The 18,654-nt window shown below is 37.3% G+C and overlaps 1 protein-coding gene across 4 annotated transcripts in view; it reads right to left on the bottom strand.

Annotated features, from left to right (window-relative positions):
• Positions 1-7,569: 7,569 nt before the first annotated feature.
• Positions 7,570-18,654, bottom strand: part of LOC121952348 (semaphorin-3F-like) — a 91,212-nt gene continuing 80,127 nt past the window's right edge. For 2 of the 4 annotated variants that reach the window (XM_042498970.1, XM_042498987.1), the window contains 7 exons: positions 18,311-18,533; positions 16,354-16,442; positions 15,870-15,911; positions 14,086-14,243; positions 12,320-12,402; positions 11,423-11,556; positions 7,570-9,058 (listed from right to left, as the gene is read on the bottom strand). In XM_042498970.1, coding sequence (XP_042354904.1) covers positions 8,606-9,058; positions 11,423-11,556; positions 12,320-12,402; positions 14,086-14,243; positions 15,870-15,911; positions 16,354-16,442; positions 18,311-18,533 — 1,182 coding nt within the window. In that variant the 3' untranslated portion in view covers positions 7,570-8,605. The remainder of the gene's footprint in view (positions 9,059-11,422; positions 11,557-12,319; positions 12,403-14,085; positions 14,244-15,869; positions 15,912-16,353; positions 16,443-18,310; positions 18,534-18,654) is intronic. The other 2 variants (XM_042498978.1, XM_042498996.1) reach the window with 1 other exon arrangement.

Genomic DNA, 18,654 nt, shown 5'->3' with positions numbered 1-18,654 from the left:
AAAAGAACATTTCCAGACAAGAGAGAAATGTTCTTTGCACTCTGTTTTTAATCATGATGTATACAAGTAGAAACACAACGCAACTTAGTTTGCATCATTGCTTCTTCTGCCATACTCTTAATATTTGAACCTAAATGAGTTATAAGGACTCTGAACTGATCTATTCACAAAATATTTACTCTTCATTATTTATTCACATCCCATCTTTTGTGGCATTCTACATTGGCTATATATCCATGCATTTTCATCTCCGGCTCATCAAATATGTTCGCTTCATCACTGCCCTTGGCGTTTAACTCTTAGAACCCTGAGCAAATTGGTGTGAGTCTTTTTTCAAAAACATGGGAAAACGTCAGTGAGCAACTTTAAATGTTCCACAAACTGCAAGAAATTACTACATTTAGAAAATTATTTAAATGTTTTTTAAAAAAAAAAAGCTGGGGAAAAAATGTTTAAGGGAAAAAAAGGGGGAATAAAAGCTAGGGAAAAACTATATTTATAATTATCATAATTACAGTGCATTTCCTAGCCTGTTCTCATCTCCAAGTCATCAAATACTGAGGGTTTGTCACTCCCTTTTGCGTTTAACCCTTTGAAACCCAAGCAAAGTGGTTTGATTTCTTTTTCAAAACATGGGAAGGAGGCAATGGGCAACTTAGCAACAAATGGCCAAAAAGTTGCAAGAAATTATTAAAGTTACAACCTCAAAATAAGCAGAAAAAGAAAAGTAACAAGAACAAGAAACAAAAAAATGACCTGAAAAAAAGAAAATGAAAAGCTATATATATGTGTGTGTGTGTGTGTGTGTGTGTGTGTGAGTGAAGTATGTGTGTGATGTAAGGAGCATGAAGGCTCCTATAGGAGTGGTGGATGGGTCCCACAAACAATGGACTTTCGTGCAGGAGTCCAGTGTGCTTCCCATCTGAATGTGATTTTTTCCCCTCCAATCTTTACCACGTGTCTCCTTCCCCTAATCCCAACCATCCATGCCAGCATGTGCGTTTGTTGACATTCTGGAGTTGTTTGTCATTTGCTGTTATTGTTTAAACATAACCACGTGCTGCATCATCCGACCATTTGCATTTGTTGACATCACAGTAGCAGCATCTCGGAATGTAAACAGCAGATGCAAACTATATAATAACTAAATCATAAAATGTAGACACGGAAGTCCACTGACAAAGCAGCAACATGTGATGAGTTGGAATGAGAACATGTTGGGATACCTAGTGCGTCATATTTAAATATGACTACTGACAAAGTGGTGGTATTTTGGCAAGTTAGGATAAGAACGTGTTGTTATATTTCCTTACATCCCTAAATGCAACGCTATGAATGCGTTCAAGGACACACTGAAAGTGTGCTATATCCATAGAGGTAATTCATTGTATCTGCCTGTCTTAATGATGGCAGGCTTTGAGTGTGACCTTTTGAGACAGACATCCTGACCTTTACATTCTCCTGACAACCTCTGTTTAGGGTCCAACTGCTATAAAGACTAACAGTCTGACATATTCTCAATTTTTTTGATATATTAATTGCACCCAGGTATTACAGTTAATATTATTTTGCACGTCAGCACCTTTTGGAACAGTATATAGGTTTGTATATTCACTTAATATGTAGCAGTGTAAGAAGTGTTGTGTGTTAAACCCTGCAGTGCTGGATACAGTGCTGACATGAGGTTTTACATTCTGGTACTCTTCCCTGTTAGCTTTTTTTCTTTCTCTTTGTCTCCTCTTCTCTGCCACTTTGCCCCTGACCTAGATTGTTGTAGGAGAATGTGAGTCACTCTGTGGCTGATCAGGGTCAACTTAGCTATCAAAGCTTTTATGAGGTGCAGAAACACTGATGAGCTTGACTGGAGCATGTGACTGACCTGAAAACAACCCGTTTGCCTTGTGTGCTGTTGGCCAGACCGGCCTTTATGTACTCCAAACTCACATTCCTTATAATTCATAATGGGATGGAAGCAACACCACTGACTAAAGTCTCCTACTGACTGTGAAATTTTAGCGATCATATAAGTCAAGTACGGTGGCCCATCTTGGGTATCTTGGGTACAACATCAAGTTTGATCTATGCAGACTGCACAATGACAATCGCAGTCTACAGCATTCATCCATAGACATCAAAACGTTAGAACAAAATGTTGTCTGAGTGTGACATCCATCCACCAAATAGCCAGGACAGTAGTCATAAACCCACCAACTGGACTACTTCAAATCTACCTATCTAAACTCAACCTTAGTCTTGAGGCCGTTAATGATGAAGGGTAACTTTTATTCACTAGAAACCACTGGGTGCATAAAGTCCCTGCTATGCAGTTATCCCAGAAAGCCATGGACACGACCGTGAACATATAGCTCTACCCACTTTCACTGCCACATAAAAGATGACACAATAGATTCCCAAAGTAGAACCTACCAGGGGGGAAGAGACTCCAAACAAGGCTACAGTAAAGGCTTAAAATGTATCTTGAATCCACTTATTTGGACTACAACTGTTGATAAGACTGAAGATCTCTCCTTCCAAAATTTAGCAGACTCCACCTAACCATTGTGATCTGACAGAACAATTAAGTCAAAAACAGCCAGATTTGGCATCTAAATTTAGTTTCCAGAACAAAAAGTTCAGTTTAATAAAATATTAGTAACTTAAAATATTTATCAAATAATGCTTTTTTTTTGATAAAGCAAATGAGATGCGGGCAATCAATATCGATAGTGGTGTGTTTGAGTGGAAAATGGTGTATGAAGATGTTGCATTGTAAAAAGAAAACAAATCAACCAAACAAAAAGACCATGTGGGAGCTGAGAGAGCTGCAGGAGACTGAGACAGACTGAACTGCACAGCTTTATAGGATTACAAGCTCATCAGCACAGGTGCTCCAGCTCCCTAACGAGCTAACTTCCTACAACAGGAGGAGAAAGCACAAAGCAGGCCAGGCAGAGCCGAGACACAGGAGGGGTCGTCACAACAGTAACCATCAACAGACCTTTTTCACAGTAGATGTTTTGGCCTGTTATATTAGGATACACACAGGTATTACTAATGACACTAACGGTGGCTCAGTTTTATAAAGTAGCCCTAATGAGTGTGACATTAAGCAAGCATGCACAATAGTAGGACCCCTGAAATCAGAGCAGCGAAATGGAATTCAGCCATCATTAATTAAGTGATTTACACGTGCTTTTCCTACTGCCCCTGAAACTGATTAAGACATAAAATTGAGTATGTAGTGTGTTCCAGCTGTTCCAGTATGCAGATTTTCTGTACAAGAGAAATGTGTATGATATATACTAGATTTGCAAGAAGCTCTACGAATAATGCCATGTTTACACTGAATGCAATGAAAATTTTTGTGTCGCGTTACTTGCGAATGTACGGCTACTGGAATATTTTTGGAGCATTTTGCAACTTGTGATTTGTTGTGGTTGCGCCAGCTTGGTAACAGTAGGAGAATCTTAACTAGATCTCAGTACTGATAGGCTGTCACGACACAACATCACATGCTCAAATTGAATTCATATTTCAGCTTACCGCCCGCCCAACCTGAATTTGCATCTATTTGCATCTTTGCATTGATTCTGTGTTTAAACTTGTTGCGTGAAACACTTGCATTGATTTCTGTATAAACACACCAAAAGACATGGGTTTATGGGACATTCTCAACCGCCCCAAAATGCATTATGTCCCCTCAGACTGTCCATTGTGAAAAACTTAATCGGCAACCTCAGAGGCTGAAGGGTTGACCCTGGGTGACCCTACTCTCTTCCTATTGACTGGCAGACCTGTACTTTCATCTGGGGACCCCTAAATAATTGTTTAATGGAATTCAGCCATTATAAAATTATTTATACCTGTGCATTTCCTACTGTGACATGTCAAAATGTCCTCCATGAGAACGGCCTGATGACTGGCATTTGGCTGAGTTTATGTAGCCTATAAAAGACAGAAATTAAAAAAGATTTTCAGAATAAAACTGTTTTGTTAATAGCTTATTGCAGTATACCTTCTCACAAAGCAGTTGAAAAAGGGAGACGGAGTGTTTGTAGTGATTTTTAAAAGACAGAAGGTCTGCCTCTGGTCAACTTGATGAGAAATTATTATTGATTTAAAACCCTATTAATCTCCCACAGGTATATTTTGATTATGTAGCACTATTGAACACTTAATCTGAGTTAATGAACCTTTAAGTACTGATCAAGCTTCATCTGAACATATTACCTGTTGGGGATTGAGGAACTTGCATAATCAATACCTATTAGGCCGAGAGGAAAAGACACTCAGAGAGCAAATCTCCTCATCGGAGGTGTTTTACCTTCCAATTGTTTCATTACAACACAAATGCAATGTGTATATTTTATACAAATGTGCATACATATCTCTTTAACAGGTACAACTTTATTCCAAGGATCCAGAGGGTTCTGGGCAGAACATGGAAAACATCCAGTATCAAGCCAATCACAATGAAGGGGGGGAGCATTCCATTCTTATAAAATATAGAGCTTTAATTTATTAGTCAGCAACAACAATGGAAAGGGAAGATAAAGTATTTTACACGAGTCATTACAATAACATCACCTTTGTGCATTCAGTTTTTTTCTTTTTTTTTCCATAAAGTCAGATGATGCAAAAATACAAAACAAACAAAAAAAAACACTCAAAAACTACAGACACATTTTTAAAAATACCAACAAATTGTACAACCTTTCTTTGCATTTTTTTTTTTTTTTTTGCTGTATGACTTCTGATCTCGTTTGGAGGAGACAAGCAAGAGCTGCGACTGATTCTGGGAATGCAGACAGGCATCCCAAATTGAGGAGCAGATACAGATACCTCTGTATGAATTATGGATGCATCTTCCCAGAGGCATTCAAGACAGCCTGAATACAAGCTAGACAACATGTAGTAAAAGCCTCGAAATGTCAGAATGATTTGAAAGACAAAAAGTGTCATATATTCTTTTATATGAAAATGTATTTCACTTCACTGCTGTGTGTGTGTGTGTGTATGTGTGTGTATTGCACTGCACTCTTGGAGTGCAGTGCGTACTCTGGGCACAGACAGAGCAGCAGAACGGCAGGCGCATTAAAATTGAAATGGAAACATTCATTCTGTTGGGTCTGAAAATTTGAATTCACTCCCAGCTGCTGAAACTCTTATCCATCAATCTGATCAGCTCTAAACAGACAGACAGATCAATTATCCAACCTGTGACCCAAAGACTGCTGCTGAGGAAAAGAAGAACTCGACCACTCCTCCGTCAGCTACAGCCAAACATGCACTCTGATTCCGTGGGAAACACTGTTAATAGAACAGAAACATTCTAATCAACAGAACAATCACTCATATTTTAATATCATCCCTATTATCTACCTTTAATTGCCTTTATTTACATTATTAATATAGCATTATATCATACTTCCCCTCATTCTGTGCTGTTCAAACACATACAAAAGATCATTTCACTAAGTAACTAGGGCTTTTGTTTTCCATACAAACGAGGCATTCGCGTCATAGAGTAAACAAGCTAACTGTGCTGACGACGGGTCACAAATGTGCTACAACATTTTTTGCTGACATTAAATACCAAACAAAGCCAGAGATGATCCTATTTAGTTGCTTTGAGCTGTAAATTCACCATTTCTCAACAGGGGGTCTCTCTTCCTCTATGCCACTGCCTGCATGTCCGCAACTGCCTGTACCAAAGAGTACTGTGAAAGTCAAAAGCACTCACTCCCTAGCAAAATTTGGAGATGTTTTGGTCCCCAGGTTTTGCTGCGGAACACGCCAACCACCAAAAAACAGCATCAACAACATTGTTTCAGTCATTGTCCATTACTGCTTATCCTCTTAAGGGTTTGGGGGGGGGGGGGTTGTTTTTTTTTTTTGTTGTTTTTGTTGTGTCACTTTCTGACTTTCAAGGGGCATCATTAATACACTGACACAGTCTATATTAATGTCAATGGAAAGATGCATCATGCTTTATACTTGAAATCAGGCATCTTTAAAGCATTTGTTTTCCCCATTTTCCTGTTACCCAGAATGTCCCTCAGAGACCATACTGTACACCCCTAGAGATGAAAAATAGAAAAAAAAAACAAAAAAAAAACAAACAAAAAAAAAACAACCACACAGTATCTTATTAGAATTACAGTACAAATACAGGTTCATGCACACAATGAAAGCCAGCTTCCCAATATTTTGGTTAGTGTCACAACATTGTTACAATGCTCTGTTGTGTATACGGGCAAATTTTTTTTCCACATATGAATGTCAAAAGAAGAAAGAACAAGTGATGGCTCGAGTGCTCAGAGCTCATAACTGCTGCCTGATCTGGGCAACTCTTTCATCACAAATTGGACTTGTTTTTCTTTACAGAAGTCAACTCTAACTTGCCCGAGTGAGCTTGTTGCATTTGGCCCCAGCCAATGTCCCCTGAAAGTAAAAGAATAATGCCCTTTGTGCAAACCTTGACCCTTTATTGCACCTCAGTCTCAGTTTGAAGTATGTTTGCATTTGAACCCAACCACTATGTATCCTAATAGATTTAAAGTAGGGCTGAGCAATGTATCAATATTATATTGATATTGTGATATGACATCAGATATTGCCTTATATTTTGGAAACTAATATTATAAATAACCCAAGTAATGAGTCCTTAAAGCTGGAAATCTGTTAGCATTTCAGCACCTCCAATTCCCTTGTCTTAAAGTCAGCGGATTTCTTGAAAGGGTTTTTGGTTAGAAGCCTGGTATAAGGTCTGTGGTTAACACACACAAGCTAGAGTAACTTTCATGTTTTGTTCTACAACATAAAATATACCAGTAAGTACCCCATTATAAGCTTTAAAGCTTTTATGTGTCTAAAAGAGATGGGGCTAACAAGTGGCTAAATGAGGCTACAGAACGTCATCACACCAAACCGCACAGAACATTACAGCCTCGTAGCAATGGCAACGCAATGGCCGTGTAGTTAGTTTTGCCTACCTTTGACTTTTTATATCTGGTGATTGCATTTAGGCTTCAAAAATCCTTAAGTGGTGTTCATTGGTAAAGACTATCTTGCTGAACAAAATGTGCAAGTATCATAAACGTTTGTTTACCACAGAACTTATTGTCTGCAATGATCAAAAATCCAGTGGAAAAATCCCATAGGCTTTTTGACGAGGGAACCACGGTGAAGCTAACTTCCTGGTTGGCCAACAGAAAAACTTCATCCCTGGGGCTTTCTATTATTTTGTTTTACTCACTTAGTCATTATATCCACATTACTGATAATTATTTATCGAAAATCTCATTGTGTAAACATAGAACATTACCAATAGTAAACCCTACAATATTGTTGTAATATTGACATACAGGTATTTGGTCAAAAATATTGTGATATTTGATTTTCTCCATATGGCCCTGCCCTAATTTAAAGGCCCAGTGTGTAGGATTTAGCAGGAAATATGTGTGTGTTATAAACTGAAACTAAGATTTTTGTTACCTTAGAATGAGCCCTTTTTTTCTACATACAGAGCAGGTCCACTTCAGTGGAGTCAGCCATATTGTTTCTATAGTCGCCAGGAACGGACAAACCAAACCCTGACTCTACATAGGGCCGTGTTTTCGTGTCCGTAGTTCTCCTAAATGCTTAGCACACAGTAGAAGTTTCAGTTGCAATCTGCAACCTCACCACTAGGTGCCACTATATCCTGCACACTAGACCTTTAATAAAAAGTGATTTGATGCTTGTTTCTTTTTTAAACCAAAGCCAAAAGAAGCTGCAAGTGTCTCAAAGTAGAGAACAGTTGAGATTAAAGTCATTCTAATTCACATCTGGGCTGAAGAGTAGCAAAGATGATGCAATCAGTCCTCCAATCAAGAAGGCAATAGAATGGGGACAAGCACCAGTTTCCTACCAAAAGGCCCAATTAGACCAGCAAGAATATTTGAACAGTTGTCTTGGGTTCCCATGGAGAAAGGCTTGTTTCTCCACAATAACTGGGACCATGTGTCGATGGTCCCCTTTTGCAATATCAAGTCTCTGTCCGCATGCAGCCACGTGGGGGTTGCATTGGAGGCGTTCCTGCAGTGTCCAAAAATAAGAGTTCTGGCATCGAGTAAAAGCAAGCAAGAAACAACAGAGATCCCATCACCCCTCATCGACTACTCATTTCCCCGTTTGAGCTTCTCGCAGCTCGCTAACAGCTTACATGCCTGATAACACATTCCAAACAGTTGCCAAGGTTGTATGATGCTAACAGATGAGTTTTGTAATGACAGTAACAGCAACAATAAAATTAACATCAATAATAACAATATTTGCCCCAAATGTACCTATACACAAAGAGCATGTTTTTTTCTATAAGTACAAAGAAATCCACAGAATGATACTATATACAACCTACAATAAATACTGTGTATCATATATCTTACTGTTTGAGAGGATGTGTGTGGGGTTTGTGTTTGTAAGCCTCTTTTTTCTGAGTTTGCTTTTTTTTTCGGTTTGTGGATTTTTTTTTTCACTTTTGCTACTCTCAATGAGTCTCTCCCAGTTTTCACAGGGTGGGGGGTGGGGTGGGGTGCTTGAGGCTGTTTCAAAGCTGGGCTCCTCATGTCTTTACCTCCTCCTGCTCCTCGTTCTCCTCTGCCTCCCCGTGATGCCGGCGGTTGCGGGGTTTCTTCTGCTCCTTGAGCTCCTTCAGGTCTTTGGCCTTGAGGGCACCCAGCAGCGGGTCTCCGAATTGCCAGTAGTCCTGGCAGTACTGATTGATGAGGCTCATCTCTGGCTGGCTCAGGATGGTCAGCAGGTCCTTGTACTGGCCTGCACTGGGGGTCCACTGGGTGCTGCTGGAGTGGAGAGAAGATGGCGCCAGCCCTCCTCCGCCCTCCACCAGCACGTTGTTGACGGCGCGGCTAGACAGCACCACCAACTGCAGCTTGACCAGCGTGTGTTTGAAGTTCTTCTCCGTGGCCGTACACTGGTACATTCCTGAGTCAGAGGGCTGCAGAGACCGCAGGAGTAGACCTTGTTCTGTCTTCAAAATCCGACCATCAGAACGCATCTGCAGAGGAAAACAGCTCATAAAAAACCTGTGGTTTATAACAGAATATTTTAAGCATTTAGGCTACCTACAATCAATCTACAACAAAGCAGAATTTATTTTAAAATTTAAATCCTAACATTAAAAAAATTTAAATTATATGACTGCTGACTAGGTATGTAGGTCAATGTTGCATTCAAACGCCCAAGACCCTTTGACGCTTGAGTAAATTTTTTTTTTTTTTTAAATTTACTTCAAATGAGTTGAAAATAAGTTTTAAAAAAATAGTTTAAAAAAGAAAAAAGAAAGAAAAAAAACCCAGAAATGACCTGAAAAAGGTGCTAAAAATTAAAATAGAAAGCTGGTTGACCAGCTTGTTTGACAAGCCCTCTGTATGTTTTCTCATTGTTTTTGATGGTTTAGCTGGTCATACCAGCTTGAGATGTGTTCATGTAAAAGTGAAACCATATCAATTTCCTTGAGAATGGAGGAATAACCGTGTCAAGATATTTACAAATGAATAAATAATAAACCTCCCTGGCTCAAAAATTCAGAATAAAAAGATTCACAATTGACATTGTTTGGCAATTAGCACTAAAAGAAGAAATGAACCAAAAAACAGCATGAAATTATTACTAATTTTCTATTTTAAAAAAAAGTATAAAACCAAACAAAAGAAAAAGAGTAAAACAAAAAACAGGCAAACAAGACTGAAAAAAATTTTAAATACATAATTATACATAAATATAGGTTTTCCCCTAGTCCCTAGATTTTTGTCTTTTTATCCCTAGACATTTTTCTCTAGCTTTTTTTTTTTTTTAAATATAAGTTTCATATCTTTGTATCATTTCTTGTAATTTGTGAAACATTTCTAACAAGTTTGCTCACTGCCTTTTTCACCCATGTGTTTGAAAGAAATCGCACCGATTTGGTCAGGGTTTTAAAGTTTGAAATACTGCAAGACGTCTAAAAGCAGCAGACGAAAAGTAAAGTTGCTCCAGGTTTTAAAGGGTCAAAGTGTCGAAGAAAAAGTTACCAAAGAAATGTTTCGAAAAAAATCTGAAACACTCTCCTGCCCACTGTGCCTGTACTTGACAGTTCTTAAAAGCTCACCTGTTGTCATGGGATTCAATGTCAAATTATGAGACAAAAAAAAGAAACAACATCTGCTGAAACTGATGAATTGTTATTGTGGATGAACCCAGCTGAATGAATATCTAATTTAAAACTATCTACTCCTCCATATGATAGCCTATAGTGTAATTGTTTACATTGTCTGACTAATCACCTCATCTGATTCCACATCCAGGAATCTGATTAGGTGATGACAGCTTTTTGTTAGCTCTGAATCAGTAGTGCGAGGCAGCGGCAAAGTCTGCTCTGCCTGTGGGAATAGAGATCATCCAACAGAGTAGTCGATAAAAGAGAAACAGCAGCGCTACATTGCTCCACAATAAAACTTTAACTAGCACCTCAGGGTTATATATCATGGCAGAGGACTTTTTTTCACAGCTCCCCTCCATGTGTCCTTCCCCCTGGGCCTGAGGACAGTCAGAGGTCTGTGTGAGGAATCAGGCGGCATTTAATCAGAGCCCGAATCTCTTAATTGTGTTGACAGATAATCGGAAAAAGAATTACGCCAGAGTCATTTTTCAAATGTGTCACACTGCATGTAAATCCCCATCTCTCCATGACAATAAAGTAACAAACTGAAATGAAATACTGCTCCCCGCCTCCATATGGACATTTTTCTGGTATCTGTGGAAATGCTCATCTGACACGGGCCAATGTCATTAAAGTTCAAGCCAATTCAATAGTTCAGGTGGGTTATATTGTGCTTTATATTGGATAAATATGAATGGGTTCCTGCAGCTTAAGGCAAGGTAGATTTAAGACTTTTAAATTCACTCAGAATTTATTTTAAGACAAATTTTCTAAAAAACAAAAAAAGTTTAATTTTTTTTTTTGTCCAGTGAAAAATTTATTTATGTCAAATAATGGAGAAAAAGAAAAGAAAAGAAAACTTCTCAGAGTGTAACACATGGAAGACAATAACAGATTATTAAATTAAGAAAACGAATTAAATAATTTAAAATTATAATTATTATTGATTATGATGAATTATTTTGAGATTTTACAGTGCAATGCCATAAACACATTTCACAAAATCATACTTCCTATGTCTGAGCATTTTTAAGACTTCTGAAAGAATAATTCAAGTCGATTTAAGACCAGTTAAAGCCTTATTTTTACATTAACAAATTTAATGCCTAAAGACTTTTTAAGGATCCACAGGAACCCTGTATGAGTTTCAGTAAACTACCCCAAAATAAAATATGCTTATAAGGCCAGGATCTTTAAGAAATACATGACGTGGCGGCTCACCTCTTTCCTGCGGTCGCTGTTATCTCTTTGCAGATGCCATTTGATAACAGCGTGTGGAGAGCGGGCCTGACACTCCAGGAAGGTGCTGCTTCCCTCCACCCCGTACTGCACCATCTCCAGAGTGTTCTTATTGGCTATAGGGCAGAGAGAGAGAGGGGGGGGGGGGTTCCATGGCAACCAAAACACTCATTACCATGAACTCCTTACGACCAGAATCTCAGTTGTGGCAAATCAAAGTCCTTTTAGCAACAGGGCTGTCACAGATTACCATAAAACTGCCAGAATAACATTACAGCCACCGGCAATGAAAACCTTGAACTGTTTGGAGCAGCACTGATGAGATACGTGTCATTATTTTCAAACTCCTCACTTCATAAATCCTTTATAACCTGGTTTGACATCAGTTTTCTTGTGCTGTGTTCAGACGACTCTCACAAGCTATTTAACCCTTTGAAAAACTTGCAAAATAGTTTCCTTTCTTTCAAAAACATTGAGAAAAAAGGCGATAAACTAAGGCAAAAATGTCCCACCAATTGCAACAAATAAGTAAAATGTGACAAAGAAAATGACCTGAAAATAGGAAATGATCCCAAAATAGTATAGTATATATAGTATAATATATAAATACTACTATAAAATACAAAACAAAAGAAAAACTGGAAAAAAAAACCCAACCAACAAAAAAGTAAGCTATATATATATGTGTGTGTGTGTGTGTGTGTGTGTGTGTGTGTATATATATATATATACAGTATATATATTTTGGGGGGACTGTCTTGTTAAGTTGCTCATTGCTTTCTTCTCTTGTTTTTGAGAGAAATTAAACCAAATTTGCTTAGGTTTAAACACATAGAAGCAGAACAAAAAACTCAGCATGTTGAAGAACAGGCATCTTACCGTTAGAGTTGAAGCCTCGGCATTGGCGGATGGGGTTCCCGTACTTGACGTCCTGCCTCCGGCTACGTCTAAAGGGGTCAGACCAGTATTGCCGAATAAGGAGAGAAAAAAAAGCATAAAGCAACCGCAAGCCATTCAAAGCCATTCAACAATACATAAAGTCACTGAAGGCTAACATCTGTATTTTTCAACATGGACCCTGTTTTTCACGTTTTTGTGTGTACAAGACAAATAGGAACAATAATTTTTGAAAACAGTTCCGTAATAAACGAAAACATTACAATTGCAGTGACAAAGCACGCTGCTTACATCTGCTTAAAGTTGTTGTTTCTGCCACTGACAGGCTCTGATTGTTATACTAAGTGACTGACAACATTAGGAGAGGATTCCGACAGAGATAGACTTTTTTGTCATGGAAAAAGATCTTTTTTGTTTAAACAATAGCTGCCCCAAATTTGCAAACATTAAACCCACCAGACTCCAGTGAAAAAACAGAAATATCAGCTTTTTAGAACCAGCACAATTTCACAAATAACTGTGTGAACTGAGGCTTCATTTCAACCAAACCATAGCTGATGATTTTTAGAACAGTGGAAAAAAGAAACAAGAATGTTTTTATAAAATTTATTTCCTTTAGGTCAACTTTGAATTAAAGTGTTTTGCATGGTGACGAAATTACTGTTTCTTTGAATGAAGTCTGGTTGGTTTGATGAGAGCAATTTCATGGCTGTTTCTGATTAAACAAAAAGGTTTATCTCTGGAGAGTCCTTTCCATGAGCCAGTCTGTGGCAAAAACAAGAACATTTACGGGATAGAAAAAAAAAACATATTGCCCAGAGTGTTAACATTGTAGCCCTTTTCGCCACTGTTGGCTGCAGCCCTTTCGCTTAATACTGGATTAATTCAAAATCGTCGTTCTTTATTGTTAACAACGTACCCTCAAACAATAATACTTGATGAATTAACAAATGGATGTCCAAGTATTGTAAATACAGCTATCTTATTGGGTAAGAGATTTATTTCTGAACCGAAAGAAAAAGAACATTTGACATTTCCTAATTTTCTCTCTGTTTTGAAACATTATTTTAGGTTGGAGGGAATACAGGGAACAGTTAAAGGACCATGAAAGAAGATGGAACACATTAAGGCCATGTTTAGAGAACTGATGATCACGATAACTGCGTTTTTGTTTTGTTCTTCAGTAATAGTGTCTTTGTCTGTGTTCTTTTTTTCCTTTTTCTTCTTTTTTTGTATTGATGTGTGTGTTTTTTTTCTTGTTTTGTAGCATATTGATGGTTTTTGATCTGTTGGTAATTTTGTTGAATATTGTGTGTATTTTTTTAATGTTAATGACCATAATTGAAAAAAAAAAAAGACAAATTGTTTCGATTAGACGTTAGTAAACAACCTGAAAATAGGCTCCAGGTTGAAAAATACCAAATCTACTCTTAAAAGTATCAAAATTGAATAGATCTAACTACAAACCTCCACCCCATTATATTATCACAGGTATGTGAATTTTCATCATTTACTGGTTGCACTTATAATACCACAAGTATATGATAGTATATGATTTATTATTGGAGTGTAAACCACAGTTTATTCAAAGACTATGATTAATATACTATTAAAACACATTACAGTGCCATAAAAACAGCCAATCAGCCATCCAGGCAGTCCAATCAAAAGCATGATTCATCACACAGATGGAGTCAGTTAGTTTTGGAGTTAGTGTAGCGCATGCTAATGCTGGCAATGGTGCTCACCTCTTCTGCGAGGCAGAGTAACGGGAGCAGGACTTGCCATCCCACGCGCAGTAAGGGTCTCTGGCCAGACAGCAGTCAGCGCAGGCCTCGCCGTACACGTCGCAGCGGTGAAGAGCCAGCTGGGTCAGCCCAATCACAGATGACACATACAGCTGTTGCTGTTGAGAGAGAGAAAGATGGAAAATTGTGTTATACATTAAAATATGGGACAAAGAAAACAAGTTTTGTAGGACAGCTGCACTAAAATTGTTGCAATGAGGGTAAATGCTGGCCACTACTAAACCTTTCAATAGTTAACAGAAATTTGCAAAGCTTTATTTCCAGTATAAATTTTAGGGTAAAGAATTTCAAGTGGCCACTATTTAAAAGCAGCATTTAAATTGCTACAGAACAAAAAGCTCAATCAAGATCTTTTTTAACCAGGGCTGTACATAATATATTGAAATATATGATTTAAAAAAAATAATATATCACAATAAGCAATATATATCTTAATATATTGAAACAGAGTTAGATAAAGTACTGTCATAATAACGTTAAACAAAGTACTATTATAATACAGTTATATAAAGTATTGTTATAATAAAGTTAAATAAAAAGGACTGTTATGACAAAGTTAAATAAAGGACTGTAATAATAAACTTACGTAAACTACTGTTAAAATAAAGTTAAAGAAAGTGCCGTTATAATAAATTTAAATAAAGCACTGTTATAATAAAGTTTAAAAAAAAAAAAGACTGTAATGATACAGCTCAATAAAGTACTATTGAAATACAATTAAATAAGGCACTGTTACAGTAAAGTAAAATTAGGTCCTGTTATAATAAAGTTAGATAAAGTACTGTTAATTTAAAGTGAAGTAGAGTACTGTTTTAAAATCTTAAATAAATAGTTACAATAAAGTTAGATAAAATCCTGTCATAAAAAAATAAAGTACTGTTGAAGTTAAACAAAGTATTGTCATAGTGGAACCACTCGTCTTGGGCAGGAAATGTTGATGTTTTTGTGGTGAACTTGAAGCTTACAGTCAAGAATTAGGTGTTAGCAGTTGAACAATCACAGTTGTGCTGTTAAACAAAAGGATTTATGCACTATGAATGGTAAACAAATGGCTCTCCAGTCCATTTATTAATAATATTTGCAAGTTGCAGTGGTGCTCCATAGTCGCAAAATGTGACTAAATGGTTGCGGTCTGGAGTTCTGCAGATTCAAAAACACACCTGGACCAGGAGAGAGTAGTCTGGATGGACGGGGTAATCAAGTTCTAATCGATGTTTAGAATACAGTCATTGAATGCATCATATGTGGAACCAGCCGTGATACATCAAGAGTCATCGACATATTGACCACCCCTATTGTAAGCCCTAAAAACTCAAGTTTTAAAATATTTTTGCCATTACATCTCTCATAAACCTGGATGGATGGGAGCATATTGAGCTCATCTCTATCAGGGTGCTCTCATCGTTTTATGATCAGCTGTTTGAAATTCATCAGTCTGGCAGGCTTTGTGTAACACTAACTGACTGTCTGTGGAGTGATGTCATTGTATGAAGAAGAGGCCAAAATGTTTTATTCACACTGAAAGACAACACTGAACTTTTAGTGTCTTTCCCATATTTCTCTCCCTCAGACTTACATCTTTTTTATGAATTATAAAGTGAAACAACAGTGAAGTACAGCTTGTGACCTTTCCAATTTGCCTGTATTTCATTCCCTTTCTTTGGAGAAAGGTTTCTTTTTATGTGAGCAAAGGTTAGAGATAACAGTTGAATGGACACACTTACCCTTTTGGATGAGATCTTCATGGATGTAATTGGAGTTGGGACCTTGTTGGAGGAAAGAATACATATTGAGTACAGTGTTTTATCTATATAGCAGATGGAAAAGGAATGCGCAAAGGACAATAAATTTATAACAATGTAGCAAAGTTTGGGTGGGAGAACATATGTTAGTGCAAAGATTAAGTAATAATAATAACTTTATTAATAAAGTACATTTTAAAACAGAGTTTACAAAGTGCTTTGACAAAAAAAGCAAAGCAGAAATGGGATACATAGATGGCGATACAACAGCGGAAAGAAATAGAAATAGACCAAAAAAAAGATGCAATAAAAGTAATAAAACCACAAATAAAAGGAAATAAAATAAATAAAACGTAATTTAAAAAGGTAAAATAAATTTAAAAAAATAAATAAATAAAAATTAAAAAACAAGAAATAAAGTAAAAAATTAGTAAAGAAGAAGAGTTACTGGACAAAATAAGCTCACCTTGAAAACCTCCACCTCCTCAAGGACCAGCTCCTCGGTCTGCAGGTCATCTCTGGGCAGAACGATGACTTTCTGAACTGTCCCCTTGTCTGCGGACCACAACACACACCTGTCAGCTATATACCTGCAACCTCACACCCCTCCGCCTGTCAACAGCCCCTTGGATTCCCATTTTATTCTCTCAGCAGCCTCCAACGAGGGATAATCCTCATATCAACAGGCTCCACTGTACTCTTCACCTCCGTTACGTTCCTCTCTTCGCTTTAACCTTTCCCAAATGATGCGAGGCCCCGTTCCACTTAGTATACTCGCTGACACCACCATGACAAACCTCTTCTGTCATCCTCATCCTCCCCTCTTGCCTTTGCCTATTCATCCAGATGCTTTATAAGACATTACCCCTGCCTTCCTTGGCATGTTTGATTTTTGTAAAGAGTGCGGCATTCCTGTGAGCAGGATACCTGAGATTTATTATGACTTCCTCATTGAGCCCCATAGCAGAGCTGAATGGCGGCCTCTGACAGCAGCTGAAAGGATGCACATTCTTCCACAGTGGCCCGCCATCGCACACAAACCCATTAGTCTGACAAAGACGCCAGTAAAGAGGCGTCATATGCAATATGTGAGGGCTGCATCCTGTGTGGTGGCTGCTGCTGTCATACACCTTATTAAAGGGTCCACGCATGTAGACAGTGGGCGAGATTAAGGTGATGGATGTCCTAAATGTACCCCCCCCCCTCCCTTGTCTTCTTGTTACCCCATTGCTTCTCTCTCCCTCCTGCTGTTGATCCACCCCTGCCCTCCAGGTACAACTCTCCTGTTGTTTACTTCATGTGAATGGAGTGAGGTACGAACCTTTTGATTGGTTAAATTTCAACTTGAGCACAAAAGGCAAGAATGCTTTTCTTTTAATGATAAATGATTGCAGGGGAGACAAGCCCTCAACTTACGTGGGATTTATTTCCATGGGTTTTTTTTTTCTTCATTATTCAGCTTCTCTCTGACACTGTCATTCACCATTCTGACTCTGATCAAAGGGCTCATGGGTTCACACTGACTGCGTGTACTATTATAATAGAGGTAAACAAAGTACTGGTAAAAATAAAGGTAAATAAAGTCATGTTTGAATAAAGTACTGATATAGTAAAGTTAAATTACATGCTTTTATGATAAAGTTAAATAAAGTTTAAAAAAGTATTGTTACAATAAACTGAAAGACAGTACTGGTAACATAAAAGTTAAAGAAAGTACTGTTATAGTAAACTTTAATAGTTTAATAAAGCACTTTTATGATAAAGTTAAACAAAGAACTGTTACACAAATTTAAAGAAGGTACTGTTACAATAAAAGTAAATAAAATATTGATGTAGTAAAGTTAAAAAATTACTGTTACTATTAGATTAAATAAAGTATTTTTATAATGAAGTTAAATAAAATACTGTTATAATAACATTGAACAAAGTACAGTGACATAAAAAATTAAAGAAAGTACTTTTACAATAAAGTTATATAAAATACTGTTACAATGAAAGTTAATGTGAGTATTGGTACAATAAAAGTTAACGAATGTACTGTTACAATTAAGTTAAATAAAGTACTTTCATATTATAAATTATAAATAAAGTGCTGTTATACAAAAGTTATTTTTTTATTGTAATGTTACAATAAAGGTAAATTAAGTACTGTTAAAATAAAGTTTAAGGTATGTTACAATAATGTTAAATAAATAATTTATTTTAAAAAATGGTAACAGCTTTAAAGAAAGCACTGTTCAAATTAAATAAAGTACAATACAATACAGTAAAAGAAAACACTATTACAATAATATAATGAAAGGGTTATTGGGCTCACACTGACCGCGTGTATGTGTTCGTCACTTAAAAAAACTGTGGTGAAGCAGATAGAAAGTTTTTTTTCCTTCATTTCTATTAAATCTAATGCATTACAAAACACTCACCAGTTCCTAAGAAGAGCACTTCATAGTTGCCGTCGGCAGCTGTCACCTGGTCCACAGTGATGGTGGTGAACTCATAGTCCACATTGGTCCGAACCACCAGGGGTCGCTTGTGTACCGGGTACACAGCATTGTACATGGCAGGGTGATTCCTCATGAAGTTAATCACTTCATCTGGATAGTCCTTGGTGGACTTCATGTTGGGGGTGAACGTCCCTCCAGGGCACTGAAAGACAAACATTAACATCCTGAGCTCAGGTCAAAACCCACAAAAAGTAATTGACATAAATCACATAAAAGAAACCTGTTTGAGGGGCTCTTGCTGTGATATTCTGAGTTTGGTTATG

This window comes from Plectropomus leopardus, chromosome 2 (assembly GCF_008729295.1).
Source record: "Plectropomus leopardus isolate mb chromosome 2, YSFRI_Pleo_2.0, whole genome shotgun sequence".
In the NCBI taxonomy this organism is placed as follows: domain Eukaryota; kingdom Metazoa; phylum Chordata; class Actinopteri; order Perciformes; family Serranidae; genus Plectropomus; species Plectropomus leopardus.
This window is presented reverse-complemented; position numbering and strand designations above follow the sequence as displayed.